Source organism: Bufo gargarizans, chromosome 2 (assembly GCF_014858855.1).
Source record: "Bufo gargarizans isolate SCDJY-AF-19 chromosome 2, ASM1485885v1, whole genome shotgun sequence".
NCBI classification, from domain to species: Eukaryota; Metazoa; Chordata; class Amphibia; order Anura; family Bufonidae; genus Bufo; species Bufo gargarizans.
In genome coordinates this window covers 582377256-582399914 of record NC_058081.1, presented here as the reverse complement: position 1 = coordinate 582399914, position 22659 = coordinate 582377256, and the positions used below count along the sequence as shown (strand labels likewise).

Genomic DNA, 22659 nt, shown 5'->3' with positions numbered 1-22659 from the left:
AGACAACCTGGGCGATCCAGGGACATTGACAACCTGGGCGATCCAGGGACATTGACAACCTGGGCGATCCAGGGACATTGACAACCTGGGCGATCCAGGGACATTGACAACCTGGGCGATCCAGGGACATTGACAACCTGGGCGATCCAGGGACATTGACAACCTGGGCGATCCAGGGACATTGACAACCTGGGCGATCCAGGGACATTGACAACCTGGGCGATCCAGGGACATTGACAACCTGGGCGATCCAGGGACATTGACAACCTGGGCGATCCAGGGACATTGACAACCTTGGGCGATCCAGGGACATTGACACCCTGGGCGATCCAGGGACATAGACAACCGAGACAGACGCACAATGCGACTGAAACAAAACCGCTGACTCGAAACAGTAAAGTGAAAACTTGCCCTCAACTAGACCGCAAATTCTGGCATTATGATGCTGTAGGGTTTGAAAACTGTTAAATATGCAAGAATATTTATATGTATTTATATATTTATATATATTTTTTTTTTTTATATTTAAACTCCCCCTCTCTTCTTCTTTTTTTTTTTTTTTTAAATAGCCAGCCTGCATCGCTGCTCTGAAAACGGGCACACGCATGGTGTGTTAAACCCGCCGGTAACCTGCTGGAGGGGTTTAGGGAGCATGAATGAAGCAATGCCCCCCCCTGAACGCAGGAGTACCCCTGCACCATAACACCGGAATTTGACAACCCTTGCTGTGCTGGAAGCACTGCTTCAACAATCTCAAATATAGCCTCGGCCTGACTCTACCACTGGCCCTTTAAATCCTTCATGACCCTTATCCGATAACTCTGAAGGATTTAAATGCAGCCTTATGGAAAAAAACAGATGACATACGGTGATACCACGGCATACTCATCACTGCTACATCTAGCTGGGTTAGGCACTCTCCAGAACCATCTACCTCCCCTGTACTCCCATCATATGCTTTCTCCCCTGGTAATCTGGTGTGGTAGCAGAGTGGCCCCCCTCCGGACCTGACTCCTGGACACCGATGAGACGGAAGAGCACAAGCTAGGACACCGCTCCCCCGACCCAGCCGCCTGTAACTGCGTGGGCGGAACGTACTGGGGGAGAGCGGCATCCCGACCGCGCCACCCCCGGAGCCAGATACCAGGCCGGACGTGGAGTAAAGCTGGAGCGGGGACGCTGTACCCCGATCACCTGACAGGCTGGCCGCGAAGCTGACGTCGGCGGCACGTGACCACGGTAACCCGGAAGTGACGACACTGAAGGAGGGAGCGTGAAGCCGTAGTGATGCGTGAGGCTCGGGCGCCTGGCTGAGCGGCAGGTAGGGGAATAAATAGCCAGACGCCCCTCCCACAAATGCAGGCTGTTAACAGCCTTATTATTAATGCGATTATCTAGTCAACCAATCACATGGCAGTTGCTTCAATGCATGTAGGGTTGTGGTCCTGGTCAAGACAATCTCCTGAACTCCAAACTGAATGTCAGAATGGGAAAGAAAGGTGGGCTACAACAGCAGAAGACCCCACCAGGTACCACTCATCTCCACTACAAATAGGAAAAAGAGGCTACAATTGTCACGAGCTCACCAAAATTGGACTGTTGAAGACTGGAAAAATGTTGCCTGGTCTGATGAGTCTCGATTTCTGTTGAGACATTCAAATGGTAGAGTCCGAATTTGGCGTAAACAGAATGAGAACATGTATCCATCATGCCTTGTTACCACTGTGCAGGCTGGTGGTGGTGGTGTAATGGTGTGGGGGATGTTTTCTGGGCACATTTTAGGCCCCTTAGTGCCAATTGGCCATCGTTTAAATGCCACGGGCTACCTGTATCTGACCATGTTTCTGACCATGTCCATCCCTTCATGACCACCATGACCATAGAGCATTATTGGGATGTGGTGGAATGGGAGCTTCGTGCCCTGGATGACCATGTAAATGCCACGGGCTACATTGTTTCTGACCATGTTTCTGACCATGTCCATCCCTTCATGACCACCATGACCATAGAGCATTATTGGGATGTGGTGGAATGGGAGCTTCGTGCCCTGGATGTGCATCCCTCAAATCTCCATCAACTGCAAGATACTATCCTATCAATATGGGCCAACATTTCTAAAGAATGCTATCAGCACCTTGTTGAATCAATGCCACGTAGAATTAAGGCAGTTCTGAAGGCAAAAGGGGGTCCAACTCTGTATTAGTATGGTGTTCCTAATAATTCTTTAGGTGAGTGTATATGTGTGTGTGCAAATATTATATACATTTTTCTCAATCTCAATTCTTTATAAGATCACCACTGCCAAAGTGTCTGATTGATGGGGGTCTGAACATTTTTCTGTAACGAAACTGCGGCCTGTGCTCCCCCGTTTGAATTGAGTGACGGTCATGCATGCACACTACCATTCTACTGCTTGTATTCAGCTATCTCTGGCAGTCTCTTAGAGTTAAACAGGGTTGAGGACACACATGGATGTCTACCACTCTATTCAAATGGGGAGCACAACTCTCCGTTATGGTGGTTGGCATATGCCCCAGCAGTTGGAACCCTGCTGATCAGACCCTTATTCCCTATCCTGTGGACAAGTTGCCTTAAAGGATAACTGTCGTATTTATATATTTTTTTGGGAGTATTGGATTGTGGTGATTAATATCACCTTGGTGGCCCTATTTCAACTTTTCACTGTGTATTCAATTACCCCTTAATTCCACAGTTTTGTTCCCTGTACTGCCTGCTTTTACATGTGCTTAAAATCAGGTTGCTAGGCATGGTCCGTCTATCTGTTGATAGAGCACGCAGCGTGCAGGCTCACATTACTGACAGCCAGGGACTGTAAGTAAATGATTAAAGCCAAGTCCTCCCCAGCAGCTGATAACAGTGCCTGGGCTGTGTGCACTTCTCCCTGTCCCTGCGCTTGGCAGATGCTCCCTCACTCAGCAGAGCTGGAGAATGCAGAGTTGAAGCAGCGCACAACAGGAAAGGGAGATCTGCCGTCTGCTCAGTGTATAAAGGAAGGCAACATGTGGTAAGAGGACCTCTTTGTGCTGCAGGAGATTAACCCTTTAGGGGGGGAGGGCTCTGGTTACTGACACTTTTGGGGGGCTATCGTTACTGGCTAGTGAGGGTAGGCGGGATTAGCCTCAGGGTGAGGGCAGTGGCGGCCATCTTAACTGAATAGTGAAATTGCAGTTTTATGCAGACTGGTTGCTAAGGGCTGAATCTTATTAAATATGGGGTAAGTCAGTCTAACAGTAACTGATTCTGGAATATCATGTTATTAGTAACTACATATATGAAAATTGAAATTGGGGTCTAAATGTGACAGTTGTCCTTTAATGGCATAGTTCCTTTAATACCGCCATACTATGTGTAATAGTGCTTGAATACAGTGCCTGCACAGCACAGCCATTCAGTGCTCAAATAATGCAGACATACAGTACTGGGATTCACATACTGCATGCCTAGTAAAATAGGGAATTGGTGCCCCCAGCTTCCACCCATTAAACCCTACTTCCACCGTATTAAGGCCTCTTGCACACGACTGTATGGCTTTTTCAGTTTTTTGCGCTTCGCAAAAAATGGATCTGCAAAAAATACAGATGACATCCGTGTATATTCAGTTTTTTTTGCAGAACGGAACATCTGACCCCTAATAGAACAGCACTATCCGTATAGAACAGCATACGGAGTACATTCCATTTTTTTTTTTGGAGGACCCATTGAAATGAATGGTATACAGAACGCAAACGGAAAAAAAAAACGTTTGTGTGCATGAGGCCTAACAGTGTGATTTTGACAAGTAATAAAAAAGGTGCCCTTTATGTTAGTGTTAGATTTGTCTACTTAATAGTTATTTAAAGGGTATGATATGCATTTGGTTGCCACCTTAGTCTAGGTTCACATCTGCATCTGAGGAGTCTCCGTCGTAGATTTCCTTATAAAATGGTGGACACCATGAGTGAAACCCAATAGATCCCATTATAATCATGGCTGCCATTGCTGTCTGTTATATGACGGTTCTGGCACTGCTGTGATTTTAATTTTTGTGTCCCTATAGTGGATAAGAAAACTGGAAACATGCGGATGTAAACCCAACCTTATTTATGAAGATAAGAAACACAGAATATTTTCAGACTCTTCATACGCATGCTACTTATGGTATCCTTCCCAGCAGGATAGAGGATTTACAGTATGCAATGTACTGGCATCTCCTAATAAAAACGCGTTATTTATTAGAGGCGGCAGGACCTCATGTAAGTGCTGTAGACATTTTGATGGCATTGCTAAGCATTATATGTCTGCTACGATCACAGGACCTCTTTGCACTACAGACTGAAAAATGAAGGATGATCAGAGTTTTCCAGTGTGTGGGAAGCACTTGTGTCTCCAACTCATCTAGTTCTGAAGAACTTTCCTTCATAGACACCACTCGCTGGCTGATTGAGATCCAGTCGAACAAGTGCCTGTCTTAATAAACCTTCTCCTTGATGTAATGAAAGCAAGACATATCTTATTAACCTAGGAATTGAAAGCTGTGAGATATAAAACCTCAGGGACAGTTGCCCAAATTATAGAACATTCCCTATTCATGTCTGTATTGCTGGCTATCATAGCCCTTTCTATTGATAGGAGTGAGGAAAATACGGAACGGAAGGTATCAGTATTTTGTGGATTCATTTTTTGGTGGTCTGATATACAGACAACGCCACGTGTCTTACCTTCAAATCTCATGCACTGTGGGACTGCTTCTTGGTTTCTGAGAGCTGAAGGGAAAGAGAACAGGGGCAAGTCCCTCCATATAACAGGTCTTGTACAAAGCAGGGTGACAACCTTTAGGCCTGATTCAGAGCACAGACTTTTCTATTCATAAGCTTTCCAGACTTCATCTGCAAGGCACATGGACCCATTCAAGTAAATGTTGCCAATCACACTCCAGTTTTTCCGCATTGACCATTGGTCCATGGCAAGAAGTTTGCAGAATGTTTCATTTTTGCCTGTTTTCCGTCCAAGACTCATTCATTCATATTAAATAAAACCCTGTGCATTGGGATGCCATACGGACATCCAGATATGTGGATGTTTTGCCGACAGAAATCAGAATAGCTGTCTGCATCTGGACTTAGGGGAGCTGTAATGTTGTATATTGGTGGTGGCTTGAGAAAGGCTTAGTATAAGCTGAAACGTTGCCTTGTCTAATGTGTTGATTGAAATAAACTTGCAAAAGCAGAAGACGCTGGTCACAATTGCTTTATTTCGTTTGTATATTGGTGGTAGTCACTTCTAACATGATGGTGATGCTGGTCAGACCAGGCCTCTTTCACACTACAGTATGTTGAATTCAGTGTTTTGCGTTCCGTTTTTCACGGATCCGTTGTTCCGTTTTTTGCTTCCGTTGTGGTTCCGTTTCCGTTCCGTTGTTCCGTTCCGTTTTTCCGTATGGCAAATACAGTATACAGTAATTTCATATTAAAAATTGGGCTGGGCATAACATTTTCAATAGATGGTTCCGCAAAAAACGGAACGGAAACGGAAGACATACGGATGCATTTCCGTATGTGTTCCGTTTTTTTTGCGGACCCATTGACTTGAATGGAGCCACGGACTGTGATTTGCGGCCAAATATAGGACATGTTCTATCTTTTTAACGGAACGGAAAAACGGAAATACGGAAACGGAATGCATACGGAACACATTCCGTTTTTTTGCGGAACCATTGAAATGAATGGTTCCGTATACGGACCGTATACGGAACGCAAAAAACGGACCGTATACGGAACGCAAAAAACTGTAGTGTGAAAGAGGCCTAAAGCTAGCAATACACTTATACTTTTGTAGGCCGAATCTGATGTGAAGGGTGGGTTTGGCCGACACACTACTGTGTTTGGGGGCTCACGACTCTCCACCTACAGATGATGTCAGGGGAAATCCAAATTAATATTTTCGCACAATCCTTTTGTTCTATGGGGAGATAAGCCTCCACCAGAACTGTCTGGCAGTGGCTTTCTCCGCTCTCCCCATAGCATACACAGACACATTTGGCCAAGCCGAACGTGTATGTCTGTGGGGAAGCCGGAGGGAGACAGAGGAGAGTGCGGTAATTTATTAAATGTGTATGTATAAAGGGGCTGTCTCACTTCAGCAAATAGCATTGATTATGTAGATAAAGTTAATACAAGCCACTTACTAATGGATTGTGATTGTCTATATTGCTTCCTTTGATGGCTTCATTCATTTTTCCATCACATTATACACTGCTCGTTTCCATGGTTACGACCACCCTGCAATCCATTAGCGGTGGCCGTGCCTGCACACTATAGAAAAAAGCACCAGCCTATGTGCGGTCCTACAGTCCCAGCCACCAGAGAGGCTGCCACTTTTTCCTGTATTACAGACAAAGATAGGAGTGTTCTATAGAGGGCAGGACATTCCATTCCAGAATACGCGGAATGCACACGGCCGGTATCCGTGTTTTACAGATCTGCAATTTCCGGACTGCAAACAGACAACGGATTATGTGCATGAGCCATAAGAGTCAGACATGTCAGAGTCACTATATTTACGGTGGCTATAGACATGGGACAACCATTTACCGTTGTGTAGACAGAAGATATCTGCCCTGATCCCTCATTACCTTGCACGTTCAGCCAATAAGCAAACTAATGTCTATGGCTAGCTGAGGTCAAATTGCTTTGTGTGAAGGAGCACAGCTGGTGCTGGTGTTGAGGAGCCACATTTGAGACACTTCATTGTGTTTGCAGTGGGAAGATTTCAGAGCTTGCACAGCTGGCCTGTTGACCTCTGGTCAGTTGATATAAAAATCTATATCTCAATATCCCTGAAGCTTTTATTGACATCTAGATAGGGGAAATACATCTTGGAGTCATGATGCTCTGGCAAATATTAGTTTAGGCATCCCTTTGTAATTCCCCATTGTTCTGAGCAGCATTTTCATCTTGATAGCATGATAAGGAGGAATCCTCGAACAAATCTATCTTCACACATGCTTAAGACACATGCTTGTATAGGTGAGCACTGCTGGAGATGCGCAGCGCAGCAATGCTTTATATCACAATGTCATCCTTAATTAGGTCCGGGAGGACTGTGTTATAGTCAGTATTAATGGTCCTAACTAGAGATGAGAGAATCTCATGTTATGAAATTTGTTCACGCTTCATTTGGTGGTAAAAGCAGAATTGCATTATGGATTCTGTTACCACGGACCATAACGCAATTCTATGACGCAATGCATAACGGAATGCCTTTAGAGCAGGGGTGCACAACGTTTTCTGGGTGGGGGCCACATTGTTAGACTGAACCAACGTCAAGGGCCGAATTTTTTTTTTTAAAGGGGTAAAAAAAAATATGAAATACTGTATTTATGGCATATCGAACATACAGTATATGCCATTAATATGTAGTTACACTTCCTGGACTCCCATCTAATGGGAGTAAACATGAAAAATACATGTGAGCAGCCACAAGACATAGGCATACATGTTTGTTGCTAGATGGTTGGGGGCTGCACAGAATGGTATCAAGGGCCGCATGTGGCCCCCAGGCCGCAGGTTGTGCACCCCTGCTTTAGAGGCATTCCGTTATTCATTCCGTCATAAAAGTCTATGGGCTGCATAATGGATGCGTCCCGTTTCTGTAATGCAGGAAAGGACTCCCCTGCATAAATTCAGCTTTTACCACCAAACGAAGCGTGAACGAATTTCAAAATATGAAATTCGCTCATCTCTAGTCCTAACATGTGGCTTCTGCCCCCTGTGGTGAACTGTGGAATCACAAATACAGTACAATGGGATCTAGGATGCTCATGACATCAATACCTTGTATAATGGGGGGGAATGTCTATTATAAAAAGCTATGCTCCACTGTCACATGATTTCTTTCTGATACAGAATATAATTCATTAATAGATTTTTTTATATTACACTCGATTTTCTGTGAATAGGTATATTACATTAAACCATTTCTGACACTCACCATACACGCACTGTTCATGTCTCCTGACGCACTGATTTAGTGTATAATTGTATTCCCTCATATATAACAATGTTAGAGAATCTTTTAAAGCTCTACATTGTGCCATTCCGCTGTTGTTCCTACTAGAAATGTATGAATAAATTGACAACAAAGTGTTACCATTTGGGCAGGGGGGTGTCATTGCCAGGCTGTATAAGGAAACACTCATTAGACCGTTCAAATACTAACACCCAGTTGTCAACTTGTTCATAGAGTTAAACATAGAGTTAAAAAAAAAAAAAATAGGTCTACAGTTGTTAATTTACGGGAAATACACGTATTTATTAAAACAGACATGTCCGGAGAGCGGGCGTGTCCTCTTTACAGGGCAGCTTCAAGTTTTACATTTATTAAAGAGGAGCTGTCTCCTTTCCTGACATGTCTGTTTTAATAACTACTTGCCGTCTCCATGTAATAGCAATTCTGGAGCATCTATTCTTATGACTGTTATGCCCCTGCTTTATTATTCCTGCTAGAAGTTATGAATGAATTGCAATGAAGGTCCAGATGGGCGTTACCAGTTGGTGGTGTGTCTCTGCACAGTCTGACACTGGCCGCGTCGATTGCATAGAGTCAAACTGCGCAGGGACACAACTCTAGACCTTCACTGCAAACTGCTAGCAATTCATTTATAACTTCTAGCAGGAATAATAAAGAGAGGACACAACAGGGAGTCATAGGAATAGATGCTCCAGAATTGTAATTATATGGGGAATGCAAACAGTTACTTAAAAAGATACGTCAGGAGAAGTGACAGGTCCTGGTTAACTTCTGCCAATGGATCAGTACAAGATGATCTGGGAGAGCAGAGGTTCAAAATGTTATATTATTTAACCCAATGTCACTTAAAACCATTTTTTCAGTGTACGGTGGAGTAACTCGTAAGCAATGGACTTGACTCTGTTGGTATATTTTCAACCATTAATTCATATGTTGCTACATTGGCTAGTCCAGGGGTGGGCGACCTGCGGCACTCCAGCTGTTGCAAAACTACTATTCCAAGCATGCTCCATTCTCAGAGTTCTGCGAAGAGCAGAGCAAGTATGTATGCTGGGAGTTGTCGTTTCACAACAGCTGGTGTGCCGCAGGTTGCCCACCCCTGGCGTTAGTCTTAGGTGCCGTGACTGTGTATGACCATCCTTTCCATTCTGTGTTTTAGTGTGCCGTGGAATGCTCTGTGGATTTGGAGCAGTGTGTGAGAAGAGCAGTACCGACCCATCCCAGGCAACCTGCGTCTGCAAGAAAACTGCATGCCCAACATTGGTAGCCCCCGTCTGTGGCTCGGACTACTCCACCTACAGCAATGAGTGTGAGCTTGAAAGAGCCCAATGCAACCAGCAGAGGAGAATCAAAGTAATCAGCAAAGGACCTTGCGGTAAGACACCATCCATTTGTGTGCATTCTACATTGCAGCGACATGACAGCTGGAGAACCATTGTATTTCTTCATCCTCTTTCAGCGATGATTTGCACATCTTCGGCTGCAGTATTAGCGCCAGCAATACTCCCGGAAGATGTATAATAACAATCTATATGGTTGTTGGATCAGATGCATGATCTACTCTTCCCGCATAGTCTTGCAGTTAGCTATGTTGTACATTGCCTCTTCTCCCTCCTCCCTCTTTTTACGTCTCTCTAATGGGATATATAATAAACGGCCTCTTTCTTTTCTGAATTATACAGCTCCCTGGCCATACATATACTATAATGTGCAGCCTTACACTTTACTGCCCATGCAGTGCCTTCCTCAGAGCGCCATTGCACAGCTTCCTCATCCCCTGCTTACACTGATACTAGATAATAATGCACAGAACATGGACACTATACATTTCCCTAAGCAAATGTATAACACATGGCCTTTCCTTTTACTTATACCGATTCCAGTTTTAATGTGTAAAATATGGACTTTTTCAAATCTTCCCCGATGAGGTATCTTGATTACATATTCAATGAATGGGTTGCTTCCTATGCACTTCTAAATTTCTGTTGCACTTCAGAAATCCAAGTGGGATCCATATAATAAGAGCTTCCTGCTCCGCCATAGCTCCAGGGAGATACATTACGTACTGCCTCTTTCTAGTACAAATCCCTGACCAGATAAATAGTGTTAATGCCTTAATGTTTCTGCATTGGAAAGCAAGCCTGATCTGACTATACTGCAGTTAGATGCAAAATTAACCCTGTGTCACTAATAATCTGCATCCAGACTCATATGGACAATTCATCCCATGTCCACTAGAAAGACAAACTGTGCATTAAAGGGGTTGTCTCACTTCTGCAAATGGCATTCATCATGTAGACAAAGTTAATACAAGGCAGTTACTAATGTATAGTGATTGTCCATTTTGCCTCCTTAGCTGGCTTGATTAATTTCTCCATCAGATTATACACTGCTCGTTTCCATGATTACGACCACCCTGTAATCCAGCAGCAGTGGTCGTGCTTACACTCTATAGAAAAAATTGCTGGAGCACGCTCCCAGACCTCCAGCCACCAGAGAGGCCAGCATCTTTTCCTATATTGTGTAAGCACAGCCATCGCTGCTGGATTTCAGGGTGGTCGTAACTCCTGGATACAAGCCCTGTATTAATGTGTTGGAAAAATGAATCAAGCCAGCAAAGGAGGCAATATGGACAACCAAAATACATTAGTAAGTGCCTTGTATTAACTTTCTCTACATGATTAAACTATTGGTCCATTCTTTGGGTCCCCTTGAACCATTCTCTCCCCCTTTTACCCTAATAAAAACTCAGAAACCAGAGTCGGATTAAATCGGACACAGCATCCATTTTATTTAAAACACACAAATAACATAACTTAAATAACAATAAGTTAATCCAGACAAGGGAGGACCTAGAAGCCCCAAATTTCTTATTAACCACCAAACAACCTGCAAATCCACCTTGCCTCCACCCGTAGAACACCAGCTCGAAGACACCAACTGATGGACACCCCTCCGAACCAACCAAGTGCCCAACCATGAGAGACCAGCCCCACCATTGAGGCCCTCCCATTCTCAAGTACCAACCCATACCACCAGCTTCGAGGACCTCCCCCCACCAACAATGCGCAACTTGACCCGTTATACCCTCAAGCTGGCGTTACACGTTACACTGACCACGCCCACTGCCACACACGATGAGGAACGATGTCAGACCACACCGTAACCATAGCTGGAAACAACGACCACCAACGCAACAGGTCAAACTTAATGTCTCTTATTAACACCCTAACCGGCTTCATCCTTTCATCCCCAAGTTGTTACCATCGACATGCTAAACTACAATGTCAGGGGACCTGTCTAAACATGCGAAACGATGCACCTCTCTCAACATATCTCGAGACCCGAGCCACCGTACGACCGCGATGTCCCTCTCAAAATCCAGTTGATGCCCGTTCGGCCGAATATCCGCCCTAATCTCTCCCCAAAAATCAAATGAGTTCCCAAGGATCCATACTAATGCCGAGTAACCTGCTAAAAATAGAACAAATAAACACATCACCGATCACACAATAATTTATTCCAGACTACCTAACCTCACACACATACGATCGGAACCCGCTAGACTCCCATCTACCTATCCTTTTAATAACCTCATCAATCCTACCCAGCCTTGCTGCCTCTGTCGCAGCCCCAATCCTAAAAGAATAGCCTGTAAAATCTTTTGGATCAATCTTCAAGCCTATCAAGCACTTCCTGAAAAACTGCCACAAACTGAAACCTTGACAAAAAGGACCCATCTTCATGGCTTCCCAAATCCGTACTCGACCTGTACTCCTGCAAATACTGCACTGGGCACAATGAACACCCTGGAACCAAAAACAAGCTAACACTACGTCCTCGTCCCTCCTTATTTGTCCACATCCTCCCCATACTGACCCCCCACACACACCGCACACTTCTGCACACCAGTTCCCCCAAACAAAAAAAGCACCAAAAAAGGCCAGCAAAAAAGCCAACTTAAGTAAACGTACTTCACCCACTGAACTACACACTGATTCTGCCTGCCCCCCCCAATTTTTTATAATAAAGCAAACCAAACAGGCCTGCTTCTATCTTCTGTGCGCCTACTCTTCCTCCAACCTTTCAACCTTTCAACCTTTCAAAACTTTCAAAAAAGAAATACTTTTTTAATTCCCAAGAGACCCCTTAACTTGAAACCAAAGGCCAAACCCGCAACACATCTATTCAACTGTGCGACTGGCCAACCCTCTTCTTTAATATGCCTCAAAAAACGACAAAAGCGGGTCTTCCGCTTTATCTACTCTCATCCCCACATTCTCACACCTCTGCCCCCCAAAACTTAAGGCTTTTTCATATGCTGCCCATGTACCTGCACTCAATGATGCCTGTAGAATGCCCTCTACCGTACCTCCAAGAACTCCCATAAGGACTCCGGACACTCCACCCCTTCAGAATCCGCTTCTGGTGCCAGATGACAAAAATGCTCCCACTGCGAACAAGAGAGGACATCCGCAATGCAATTAGACACCCCAGGCACATGGACTGTTTCAGTTTTCGCACCCATTCCATAGCCGCATCAAATAATGTATAAGCCACTGAACAAAGTTCAGGATCAATACCATCATTGACCAACGCCCCTTTTGGAAAAGATAAATGGTGAATTAGCCAAAACTTGTTCAGCTCTTTTTTAGGCACTAAACCCAAGGGTGACATGGCACCCTCAAATTGACTTATGGCGGTTCCACAAATGGACCACCCATCCTGCCCAACAAAACCTCCTTCCCCAATTTTTTGGACACCACTTCTGGTTGCTCTAATGCTGAACGCAAATTTTTCTGCATGCTAACCACCTGTACGGGATTCGACGGTATACTAAAACCCCATGTGAAACCCCTTTTTAAAAGCTCCGCCTCCTCTCGCTTAGGGAATCTATTTATATACTGTTCCATCCTTTCCACCTGCACTGGAGTCTGCCCCTTTTGCAGTGGCTTTGGCCCCTCTTTGCCTATTGCCTCTGAAGCATAGATTGGCTCCATGATTCCCGCCGCAATATGAGCATTCGTGTTTAAATTTGTATTTTGCCCCAAACTCGCAGCTTCCTTCATTAAAAAGGAAGCACAGTCCTTTTGCGGAAGCCGTTGCGAAACTTACCTGACCTGACCCCCCTGGATGCCACCGAAAGGACTGCCCCTGCCTTCCTGACGCCGTCACTTTTAACCATAAACCAATGCCTTTATGGTCCCACCGGATGTTAGGGCGAACCGCTTTCCTCTGCCTAAACTGCTCATCGTAACAGAGCCAACCCAAACCCCCATAAACCCTATACGCCTCCCCTATCCCATCTAAATATCAAAAAAGGGAGGAGCAACACTCAGGTGCCTTTTCACCAAGAGTGATGTTCAGTTCGCAGTGTTCGCCAGCAAACACATGCAGGCTGCCATCTTGACTCACAAGTCCGGCGATGCACAGGTAAGCCCTTACCTGTGCCTGTGCAGTGAGCCAGTCTGAAACAAATGCGGTCACCGGGTGCAGGCCGGACTTGTGAGTCAAGATGGCAGCCCGCATGTGTTCGCTGGCGAACACTGCAAACTGGCCATCACTGTTCACCAATAACACTCTCCAGAATGGCAAAGGCCTGTAGTAAATTTGAAAGAGTGCACGGGATCAATCTATGCCGGTGCTTTTCTTCTTCTTCCCTCTTACACTCATCCTTCTTCGCTCTATCCAAATTAAAACGCTCTAACGGAACTAACAAAAATATATCAACGTATTCCCCTTTCCATAAACGCTCCCGCACCTCCTGCTTCAAATGCACCCTTTAACAGGCCTTCAAAGCATACATATACCTCCCCTTTTGCCCCATCATCCACCTTAAGCCTATCGTCTTCCCCCCGGCCTGATTCTGCACAGACACTGATCCCCCAGCCTGAGACGCATACTCCCCACTGTCCCACTCGCCCCAACACCTACCCCCCCAAGCTGGTAACTGATATAAGCCTGTCCCCCCTAAACCATTAACCCAACCCGCGAGGCTGCTCAAAAGCTGCCCCAGACCCCCAACTAACTCCCCATGACTCCCCCCATCCCCGACACCCCCCAGGCTGCTAACTAGTGAATGCAGGGATCTCCATAGAGTCTCACCTGGCTTCCCAGGCGCAGTGAACCCCGCAGCCGATGGTCCTGGCTCCTGACGTCCGCCCCGTCCGTCGTATCTTCTCCTCTTCGTCCCGATGACGCGCCGCTGCAAGACTGCACCCCAGTGTCGTCCATACTGGGTGCGCTCTGTGTCGTCCTTGACTCTCCTTCTTCCATATGTGCAGGTGCATCCACTTGAAAAATGTCTCTATGATGAGTCCTGTGCACACTGCTGGCCTCTAGCTGCACAGCCTCGGTCCTCCTGCTGTTGCCTCCTCTCCCACACCGAGCGAGCCTCCCAGCCACCCAAAGTGGGTGGTTCGCCGTTCCCGCTCCTGATCCCATGCTGTCTGCAGGTGAGGACAGGGGGGTGGCCCCCTGCCCTGCTCTGGGCTCCGCCTCACTAGGAGATTCCTTCCACGCCCAGAGGACGCATGTCTAGGCTGACTGCCTTCCCCCTTTGTGGAAGGTCAGTGGAGCGGCTCTCTATTCGGCGTCGAGCCCTGGGGGCCTCACTAAGGCTAAGGCGCACCGGCGGATGTACCCGCCACGGCCGTCTCACCTCCGACTGTGGGCCTGACTTACCCTGTCGCCTCGCCCTGCAGCATGCAAACTACTGGACTCCGCTGCCGCCCTCAACCTCCCGATCATTGCGTCCACGAACTCCATAGGTACCGCAGCTCGTCTCAACTATATATCTAAAATAGCGCCCTTCCCCACCAACTGCCCTCACTTACAAATCCCCTCTGGACACACACCCTTCACTACTATAATTAACCCATTGGTTCCTCGTCCCCTCGCCAAAATTTAATCATGTGGGGCCTCCCCTAAAGCCCCAGTACGGCCCATTCTTGACAAATGCCATTTGCTGAAGATGAGACAACCCCTTTAAGCTCCAAGTTTACAATGGTTTATCTTGACCTAACAACATTGTATTCCAGTATCTCTCTAAAGTTATATGGGTCAGTATATAGTAAGATCACAACCTGTGCCTGACCTGATGCATATGGGTGAGGGATAGCCGATGCATGGGATCGAATCCGTTGTAGTCATCTAGTAAGAAAATTATATCTTAGCCATAAATATTTTTTTAATTAGGGAGGCTAAGGGTAATGGATAGCTGATGTACTGTATATCCAACAGATGGCATTCGTAGATATATCTGTCCAATGTATACATGTTCGTTTTAAAGGGCATCTGTCAGCAGATTTGTACCTATGACACTGGCTGACCTGTTACATGTGCACTTGGCAGCTGAAGACATCTGTGTTGGCCCCATGTTCATATGTGCCCGCATTGCTGAGAAAAATTAGTTTTTCTATATGTAAATGAGCCTCTAGGAGCAACAGGGGCGTTACCATTACACCTACCGGCTCTGCTCTCTTTGCAACTCCACTTTGACAGGGCCAGGCAGTGAAAACGTCTGTCCATCAAAGTGTTGCAAAGAAAGTGTTGGGCCACCATCCTAGTCTTGTATTGCGTCTCTCCAACTAAACCTTTACATTTTGTGAGTAATCCTGCTTCATGGTCAGGCTGCCACTAGGAGTTTAGCACTGTGTAAAGTATAAAAAAAATTGAAAACCAAATCCAACAAGTACTTATGACCACTTACTTTAGAATTCATTATTTGAAGTTCACTGGCATAGCTCAATCCAATTTTTTTTTATTTTTTCAAGAAAATGATGATGTCTGTTATTAGACATATATATAGACATTGCTATCTATTCCTTGAGGCTAGCTCTTCAAATAGGTTGGGAATCAAGGCTCACAAGTTGACATTAGCGCCCGTACCCTTCCTGGACTGTGATATTCTTTTAACGTCTAATGTCCATTGTACAAATAGTCAGTAGGCAGAGTGGAAATTGACCTGGTGACCATCACAGTTTGTCGTTCCTTATATTCATTTACTGCATGCTTTAAGCCCAGTGATTTCTCAGTAGTGATCCTGCTTCACTACACCTCACCTAACTGATTAGAGCACTGTGATTCTTATTGTCAATGGCCTCTGATTGCATTGGCACTCGTCCCTGGGGTTTCTGCATTATGTATTCGCTCACATCAGTGCTTGTCCCCAGTGGGGCTCACAATCTAATTTTCTTACAGCAGGCATATACTCTAAGGTTAATCTTATTAACATGGATATATTTAACTGTGACTTGATTTGAACTCTCAGCCTCAGAGCCTTAGTGCTACCTACTGTGTCTTGATCAGTTATTAGTACAATTAGGATAGCATTGTCATGCAGTAAGTGTGGTTCTGTATCTTCTCTCATGCAGGTTCCAGGGACCCTTGCTCTTCAGTGTCCTGTAGCTATGGAAGCACCTGTGTACGCTCGGCAGATGGGCAAACCGCTAAGTGTGTCTGCCCAACCACCTGTGCTGGCCTGCCTGAGAATGTGGTCTGTGGCAGCGATGGAAAAGACTACCGGAACGAATGTGCGCTGAACAAGCAGGCCTGTGACAGTCAGGAGAACCTCTACAAGAAGTTTGAGGGGCCATGTGGTGAGTAATAATGCTGTAACCATATATTTGTGACATTATAAACCTATATTCATTTACCTGCACAAATAGCCCGAATTTATTTTTTATTTTTTTGCTTTAAATCCGGTTTAAAGGGGTTGTCTTAGTGCCTTTTCTACATGATAAATGCCATTTGCTGAAATGAGACAACTCCTTTAAGACTGTTTTATACTAACAAACTATCCTCCGCCGATCAGCTGTTTAAGGAGGCTGTGGCGCCTTGGTGAGCTCCGTGGCCGTCTTACAGCTTAGGCTACTTTCACACCTGCGTTCAGGTGTCCGCTCATGAGCTCCGTTTGAAGGGGCTCACAACCGGCCCTGAACGCAGCCGTCTGGCCCTAATGCATTCTCAGTGGAGGCGGATCCACTGAGAATGCATCCGCCTGCAGGCGCTCAGCCTCCGCTCCGCTCTGCAAGCAGCGTTCGGGTGTCCGCCTGGCCGTGCGGAGGCGAGCGGATCCGTTCCGAATTACAATGTAAGTCAATGGGGACGGATCCGCTTGAAGATGACACCATATGGCTCAATCTTCAAGTGGATCCTTCCCTCATTGACTTTCAATGTAAAGTCTGAACGGATCCGCTCAGGCTACTTTCACACTTAGAAAATTTTTATAAGTTATAATGCAGACGGATCCGTTCTGAACAGAGCCACCGTCTGCATTAATATGAGCGGATCCGTTCAGAACGGATCCGATCGAACGCTAGTGTGAAAGTAGCCTTACCCTAGGTGTAAAGGGGTTTTCATAGTGCCTTTATGCCATGATAAATACCATTTGCTGAAGTGAGAGAACTCCTTTAAGACTGTTTTATACTGAGGACCTATCCTCCGCCGATCATCTGTTTAAGGAGGCTGTGGCGCTTCGTTGAGCACTGTGGCCATCTAGCCTAAGCGAAGCTCAGTCCCATTCAAGTGAATGGGACTGAGCCACGACAAAGGATGGCACTCTGCTCGGTAAGCTGTGAGGAGCTAGCGATCTCGTCAAACTGCTGATTGGCGTGGGTCCCTGGTGTCGTAGACCTTTGATCAGATAATGATGACCTAACCTGAGGACAGGTCATCAGGATAAAACTGACGGAAAACTCCTTTACACGTGTATGATAAACTTTTCATAAGACCCAGGGTTGTTTTGACCGTTTCAGAGGATGTAGCGCCACTTGATTTACATCATGTATTTAATTTGTTATTCTTACATAAAATTTCATCATGTCTAAATATAAAATGCATGCACTCCAACGCAATGTATTGTTCTGTGATTGCATTGATTTTAGGGTGGGCGAGTTAAAAAATGAGCAAACAGATTTCTACTTGGCGTAGCCAGTTATATGTGATATACACGTATGGGTATAGGGACGCCTGTTCTAATGATCTTTGTGCACTTAAAGCACCCCTCTGGTTCTTGGTAGAAATCTCACTATGCCTGACTGCTGAATTCACTGACTAAGAATGTACAGTTAAAATGCCTGGTGTCCTCCATTTCAATGTCGCTGTGCTGCAATTTGTCCCATTCACAGTCCCCTCTTCTTGTGTGTAAAATAGCCACAAGATTCTCAGATTACCATATGAGCAGTGTGTTTCGGTAGTCCAAAACCCCCCTGGACTAGTGCTGATTGTGCCCATCTGATGTTCTACCCTCCCAGGTAATTTTACATACATAAAAAGGGGATTAGAATTGCAGTAGTAACGCTGATATCGCGGGCACAATGGCCAACTTTTACTAATGTGATTGTCCCCAAAAATTTGGGGCAGTTTGGTGTATTTTTGGTGCAACTAGTTTTGGACATATTTTGTAACAAATGCATCAAAAAGGAAAATCCCATTCTGCATATATAGTGAAATTTTTTCTGTAAATCCGAGATTTTTATACTGATGAGCTATCCTCGAGATAGGTCATCAGTATCTGATCAGTGTGGGTCCGACACCCGAGACCCCTGCCGATCAGCAGTTTGACAAGGCAGCTTCGCTTACAGTAGTGCTGCAGCCTTCTCTGTGCTTTTCCTAGGCCAAGTGACAACACGTTCATGTGTCAAGTGGCCTAGGAGCAGCTTAGCCTCATGCAAGTGAATGGGGCTGTGCGTGATACCAAGCACAAATGCTATACAATGTACAGCTTGGTGAGTACGAAGAAGGGAGCGGTGCTCACAACAGCTGATTGGCGGGGGTCCCTGCGTGTCAGACCCCCACCGATCAGATAATGATGACCTATCCAGAGAATTGGTCATCATAAAAAAATCTCGGAAAACCCTTTTACTGTATCTACCATTACATTTTCCTATCATTATAATAAAACCTATTTATGATGGCGGCAGGTTGTTTCATTGAAGAGCAAAGATTCATATTATTAACAATCTATTCAGAAATATAGGCAAGGAGACCTTAGTCAAGTAGAGAACAGGGATCTTTAAATCCCAGCTTCATTAAAACCCATGTATTATTACTGGTATAAATAATAATACATATAGAGCAATTACCAGACTCAGTAAGAATACACAATATACACAGACGCTTGGGAGGAATTGTAGCTGTCGAAGCTGCAGAGGGCAATGGCAAATAACCTACAGTATGTATCCGAGACATGACATAGAGATATACATATTCATATACCCAGATCGAGACATAGATATGTTATCATATGATAAGAAATAGCATGGCCTTCCCCTGAGTTATAAGCCTGAGTGTAACAATAAGAGAAGAAATAATTGCTAAATTGCTTATAGGTGATGGATCTCTGCTGGGAAAAGCCAACTGCCTTCTCCGAGTGAATTCTCTGTATCTCATTTAGTGCCTATTTTTTGCTTGTATTCCCTCAAGACAGTTATACCAATATACTCTGTAGTGAATTTCATCTTTCAAAATGTGTATATTGTATATCTAGATTAATATCTAGGAACACTGAGCCAATGTGAGCTAAATATACTTACTGTGTGTTATCTGGGTGAGAAAATTCTAGATTCTGTGCTATCATCAATTCTAAATACAGTTTTATAAAAATACTTTTCAGAAAAACAAGTACAATAAAATTCCAAAATCCCAACATATCCATGACCAGTGCTGAGCACTAACCACCATGCTGCCCAGTATTACTGGGCACCCAGATACTAGGTATCCAGTGATACAGAGAGTCAAATTCTATTTGAATAGTCAGCCACCTGAATGTCCAGTTATGCTTGTCTAGCCCTTTTATTTCATAGGTACACATCACCTACAGGGTGATGGAATCTGTGATGAAGGCTTCAGTGTAGATGTGAATAGATCCTTAAGATGCCCATACACCTTCAATTGCTGCTGGTGGAGTGCTATCTCTTCTGACTCCTCCATACACATAGGCTAGGCATCTATGTGTTTTCAACAAGAAAGCCGCTGCCAGGCACTTCCTCAGTATGATCTGGAATTGAATTTCAACATTCCCAAAGGTTCTCTACCACAACATCATCTGTCGCGAAAGAGTCAGGAGCTCCCCATACACATTAGACTGTTGTCTGCTCCCACTGGAATTTTTGATCGAGAATACAGTATAATGTCTATGGGGGCCCTTAGTTTACCTGTCTTATGTGTTCTTTAGCATGAGTAGCTTCCTACACCCAGAATGTAATCAACTTAGTGGCATATCTGAAGACAGGTGCCGTACCATGGTTTGGGGCAAAAGCAGCACCACAATAGGGGGACAATTATAATTTTTGCTATACGTTTCCTTTCAATTTATTTGGAAAGTTTCTGAGTTTGAATGATGGAACTAAAAGGCATAATATACATTACTTGCTAACATGTGCCCTGTATTTCTAGACCCTTGTAAGAATGCCCTAAATGATATGAATCGAGTGTGCAGGGTAAACCCACGCATGCGCAAAGTGGAAATGCTCTCACGGCCAGAGAACTGTCCAGCCCGGAGAGAACCTGTGTGTGCTGATGACGGAGTGACATACGACAATGAATGCGTTATGACCAGGAATGGAAGCATTCGAGGAATAGAACTGATGAAAGTGCGCTCTGGCCAATGCCAGGCCCAGGGTAAGATAAAACACTCTGTCTCTTGGATTTTGGAGCTCAGCGAGTGAAGTGCAAAGTAGTGGAATGAGCAAATTATAACAGATGCACCATCAAATACAGGGCACTCTTCTATAGTATATGACATACAGATGTTAGCTTTACTATATTCACTTTTCCTGGTGTTTTCCTTCATTTTTTAATTTAAGGGGGTTGTTCGACATCAATGAAAAAATAAATAGATCATCAGTACCTGATTCAGTCCAACTCCCGACACCACTACCAATCAGCTGTTTGAAGAGGCCATTGTACTTCTCATGTGATCATCGTGGCCTCTTCACAGTATACCAAGCACAGTGCCGTACATTGTATAGTGGCTGTGCTTGGTATTGTAGCCCAGGCCTATTTACTTAAGTGGGACTAAGCTGTTCCTAGGCCATATGAATGATGAATGTGAAGTCTGTGGCCTAGGAAGAGGCCACAGCACTCACCAGAGTGCAGCAGCCGCTTCAAACAGCTGATAGGCGGGGGTCCTGGGAGTCCAACCCCCACGAATCAGATATTGATGACCTATGCTGTGGATGAGACATCAATGTTCTAGTCCAGGAAAAACCCATGTAATGAAGTGTGTAAAAGTGTGAAAAAACATAGAAAAAAAATCACTCACCTTTTGAAAGTCCCGCTATTCATATGTCTCCCACGGTTTCCAATCCCTACTGAGCTGGAATTGAGGACTTCCCATCCATGGTCATGTGGTCACTGTGACTAATCACTGGCCTCAGTAATGATTTGTGCACGTGGCCACAGACCTCTCCCTTTTGGTCTGGCGGAGACTGGAAACTGTTGGGGTGCTGGAACCGTGGGACTTTCAAGGTGAGTTATTTGTTTTTACCATTTTTTACCAACTTTCCTTCCCTTCATTAATTTTTTTAATTTATGTCTAACAACCCAGATCCAGAATGTAGTGAGAGATACAGTTTTGGGCATATGTGGGAAGATGGTGCCATTCTTTGTTACACAATACAGCACTGCAGTCTGAACCAGTAAATCAATATCTTCCTGACACTGTCGCAGTCTGAATAGAAGTATTTCTAACACAAAGAAAGTGTTCTTACAGTGAAATGACACTTATGTGGTTGGGAAACATTTAAATGGAGGTCTGTGATGGCACTTTACCATCGATTTGTGTGACAGTAAGTGTGCTTTCAGAGATTCCGAATAAAAGAATGCAAAGAATCATCAAACAATACGGGACCTTTTTCTGTAGAGATCCTCAGAATAAACCTCTATATGAAATTGCTAAAAATGTACATTTAGATACATAAATATGGAGAAATTACACACATAGCCCTCATATCAGTAATTAGCAAAAAAAATTGGGTCACGTACACCTTGTTCTGCAGATAGCTACATGCTATCACAAATATTCCATTCATGTGGCTTTTTACATAACCCTTAAGGATGCAGCCTTGTTTGGGTCTTTAAAGGGGTTCTGCAGTTTTTGTTTTTTTACTGATAATCCATCAGCATCTGATCGGTGGGGGTCCGACACCTGGGGACCCCTGCCAATCAGCTGTTTGAGAAGGCAGCGGCACTGGCAGTAGCGTTACGACCTTCTCTGTGTTTCCCGCAGGCCCAGTGAAGTCACAACTAGTTGCACTGGCCGGGGCATGGCTAAGAGGATAGATCATCAGTAAAAAAAAATGTTGAACCTTTTAATGCTCAGCAATTTGTACTCTACATTTTAAAAGCAATAATTTTAAAAAAAAAATTCTGTAGACATAGCCTAGGGTTTGTTTTATGCAGGGCAAGTATTTTTTTATGGTTCATGTGATGAATTAAAAAACTTGAATAACATTTTTGGAGCGACAGTGTCAATAAACAATGCAACTCTGCAATGATATATTTGGACAGATTGGGCCATTTACTTCACTTGTTTTCCCATGTTGTACGCAAATGAGGACTCAAATGGGTGTATCCGGGTAAACAAAGCTGATGAAGTTTCAATGTCACCCATGGGCCAAGCAAAAT

At 44.7% G+C, this 22659-nt stretch overlaps 1 protein-coding gene across 1 annotated transcript in view; it reads left to right on the top strand.

The window, feature by feature from the left end:
• The window catches only part of AGRN (agrin), a 483523-nt gene that overhangs the window by 313640 nt on the left and 147224 nt on the right, over positions 1 to 22659 (top strand). Inside the window, 3 exon segments of the mRNA XM_044281802.1 lie at positions 9188 to 9403; positions 16404 to 16628; positions 20428 to 20652. Coding sequence (XP_044137737.1) covers positions 9188 to 9403; positions 16404 to 16628; positions 20428 to 20652 — 666 coding nt within the window.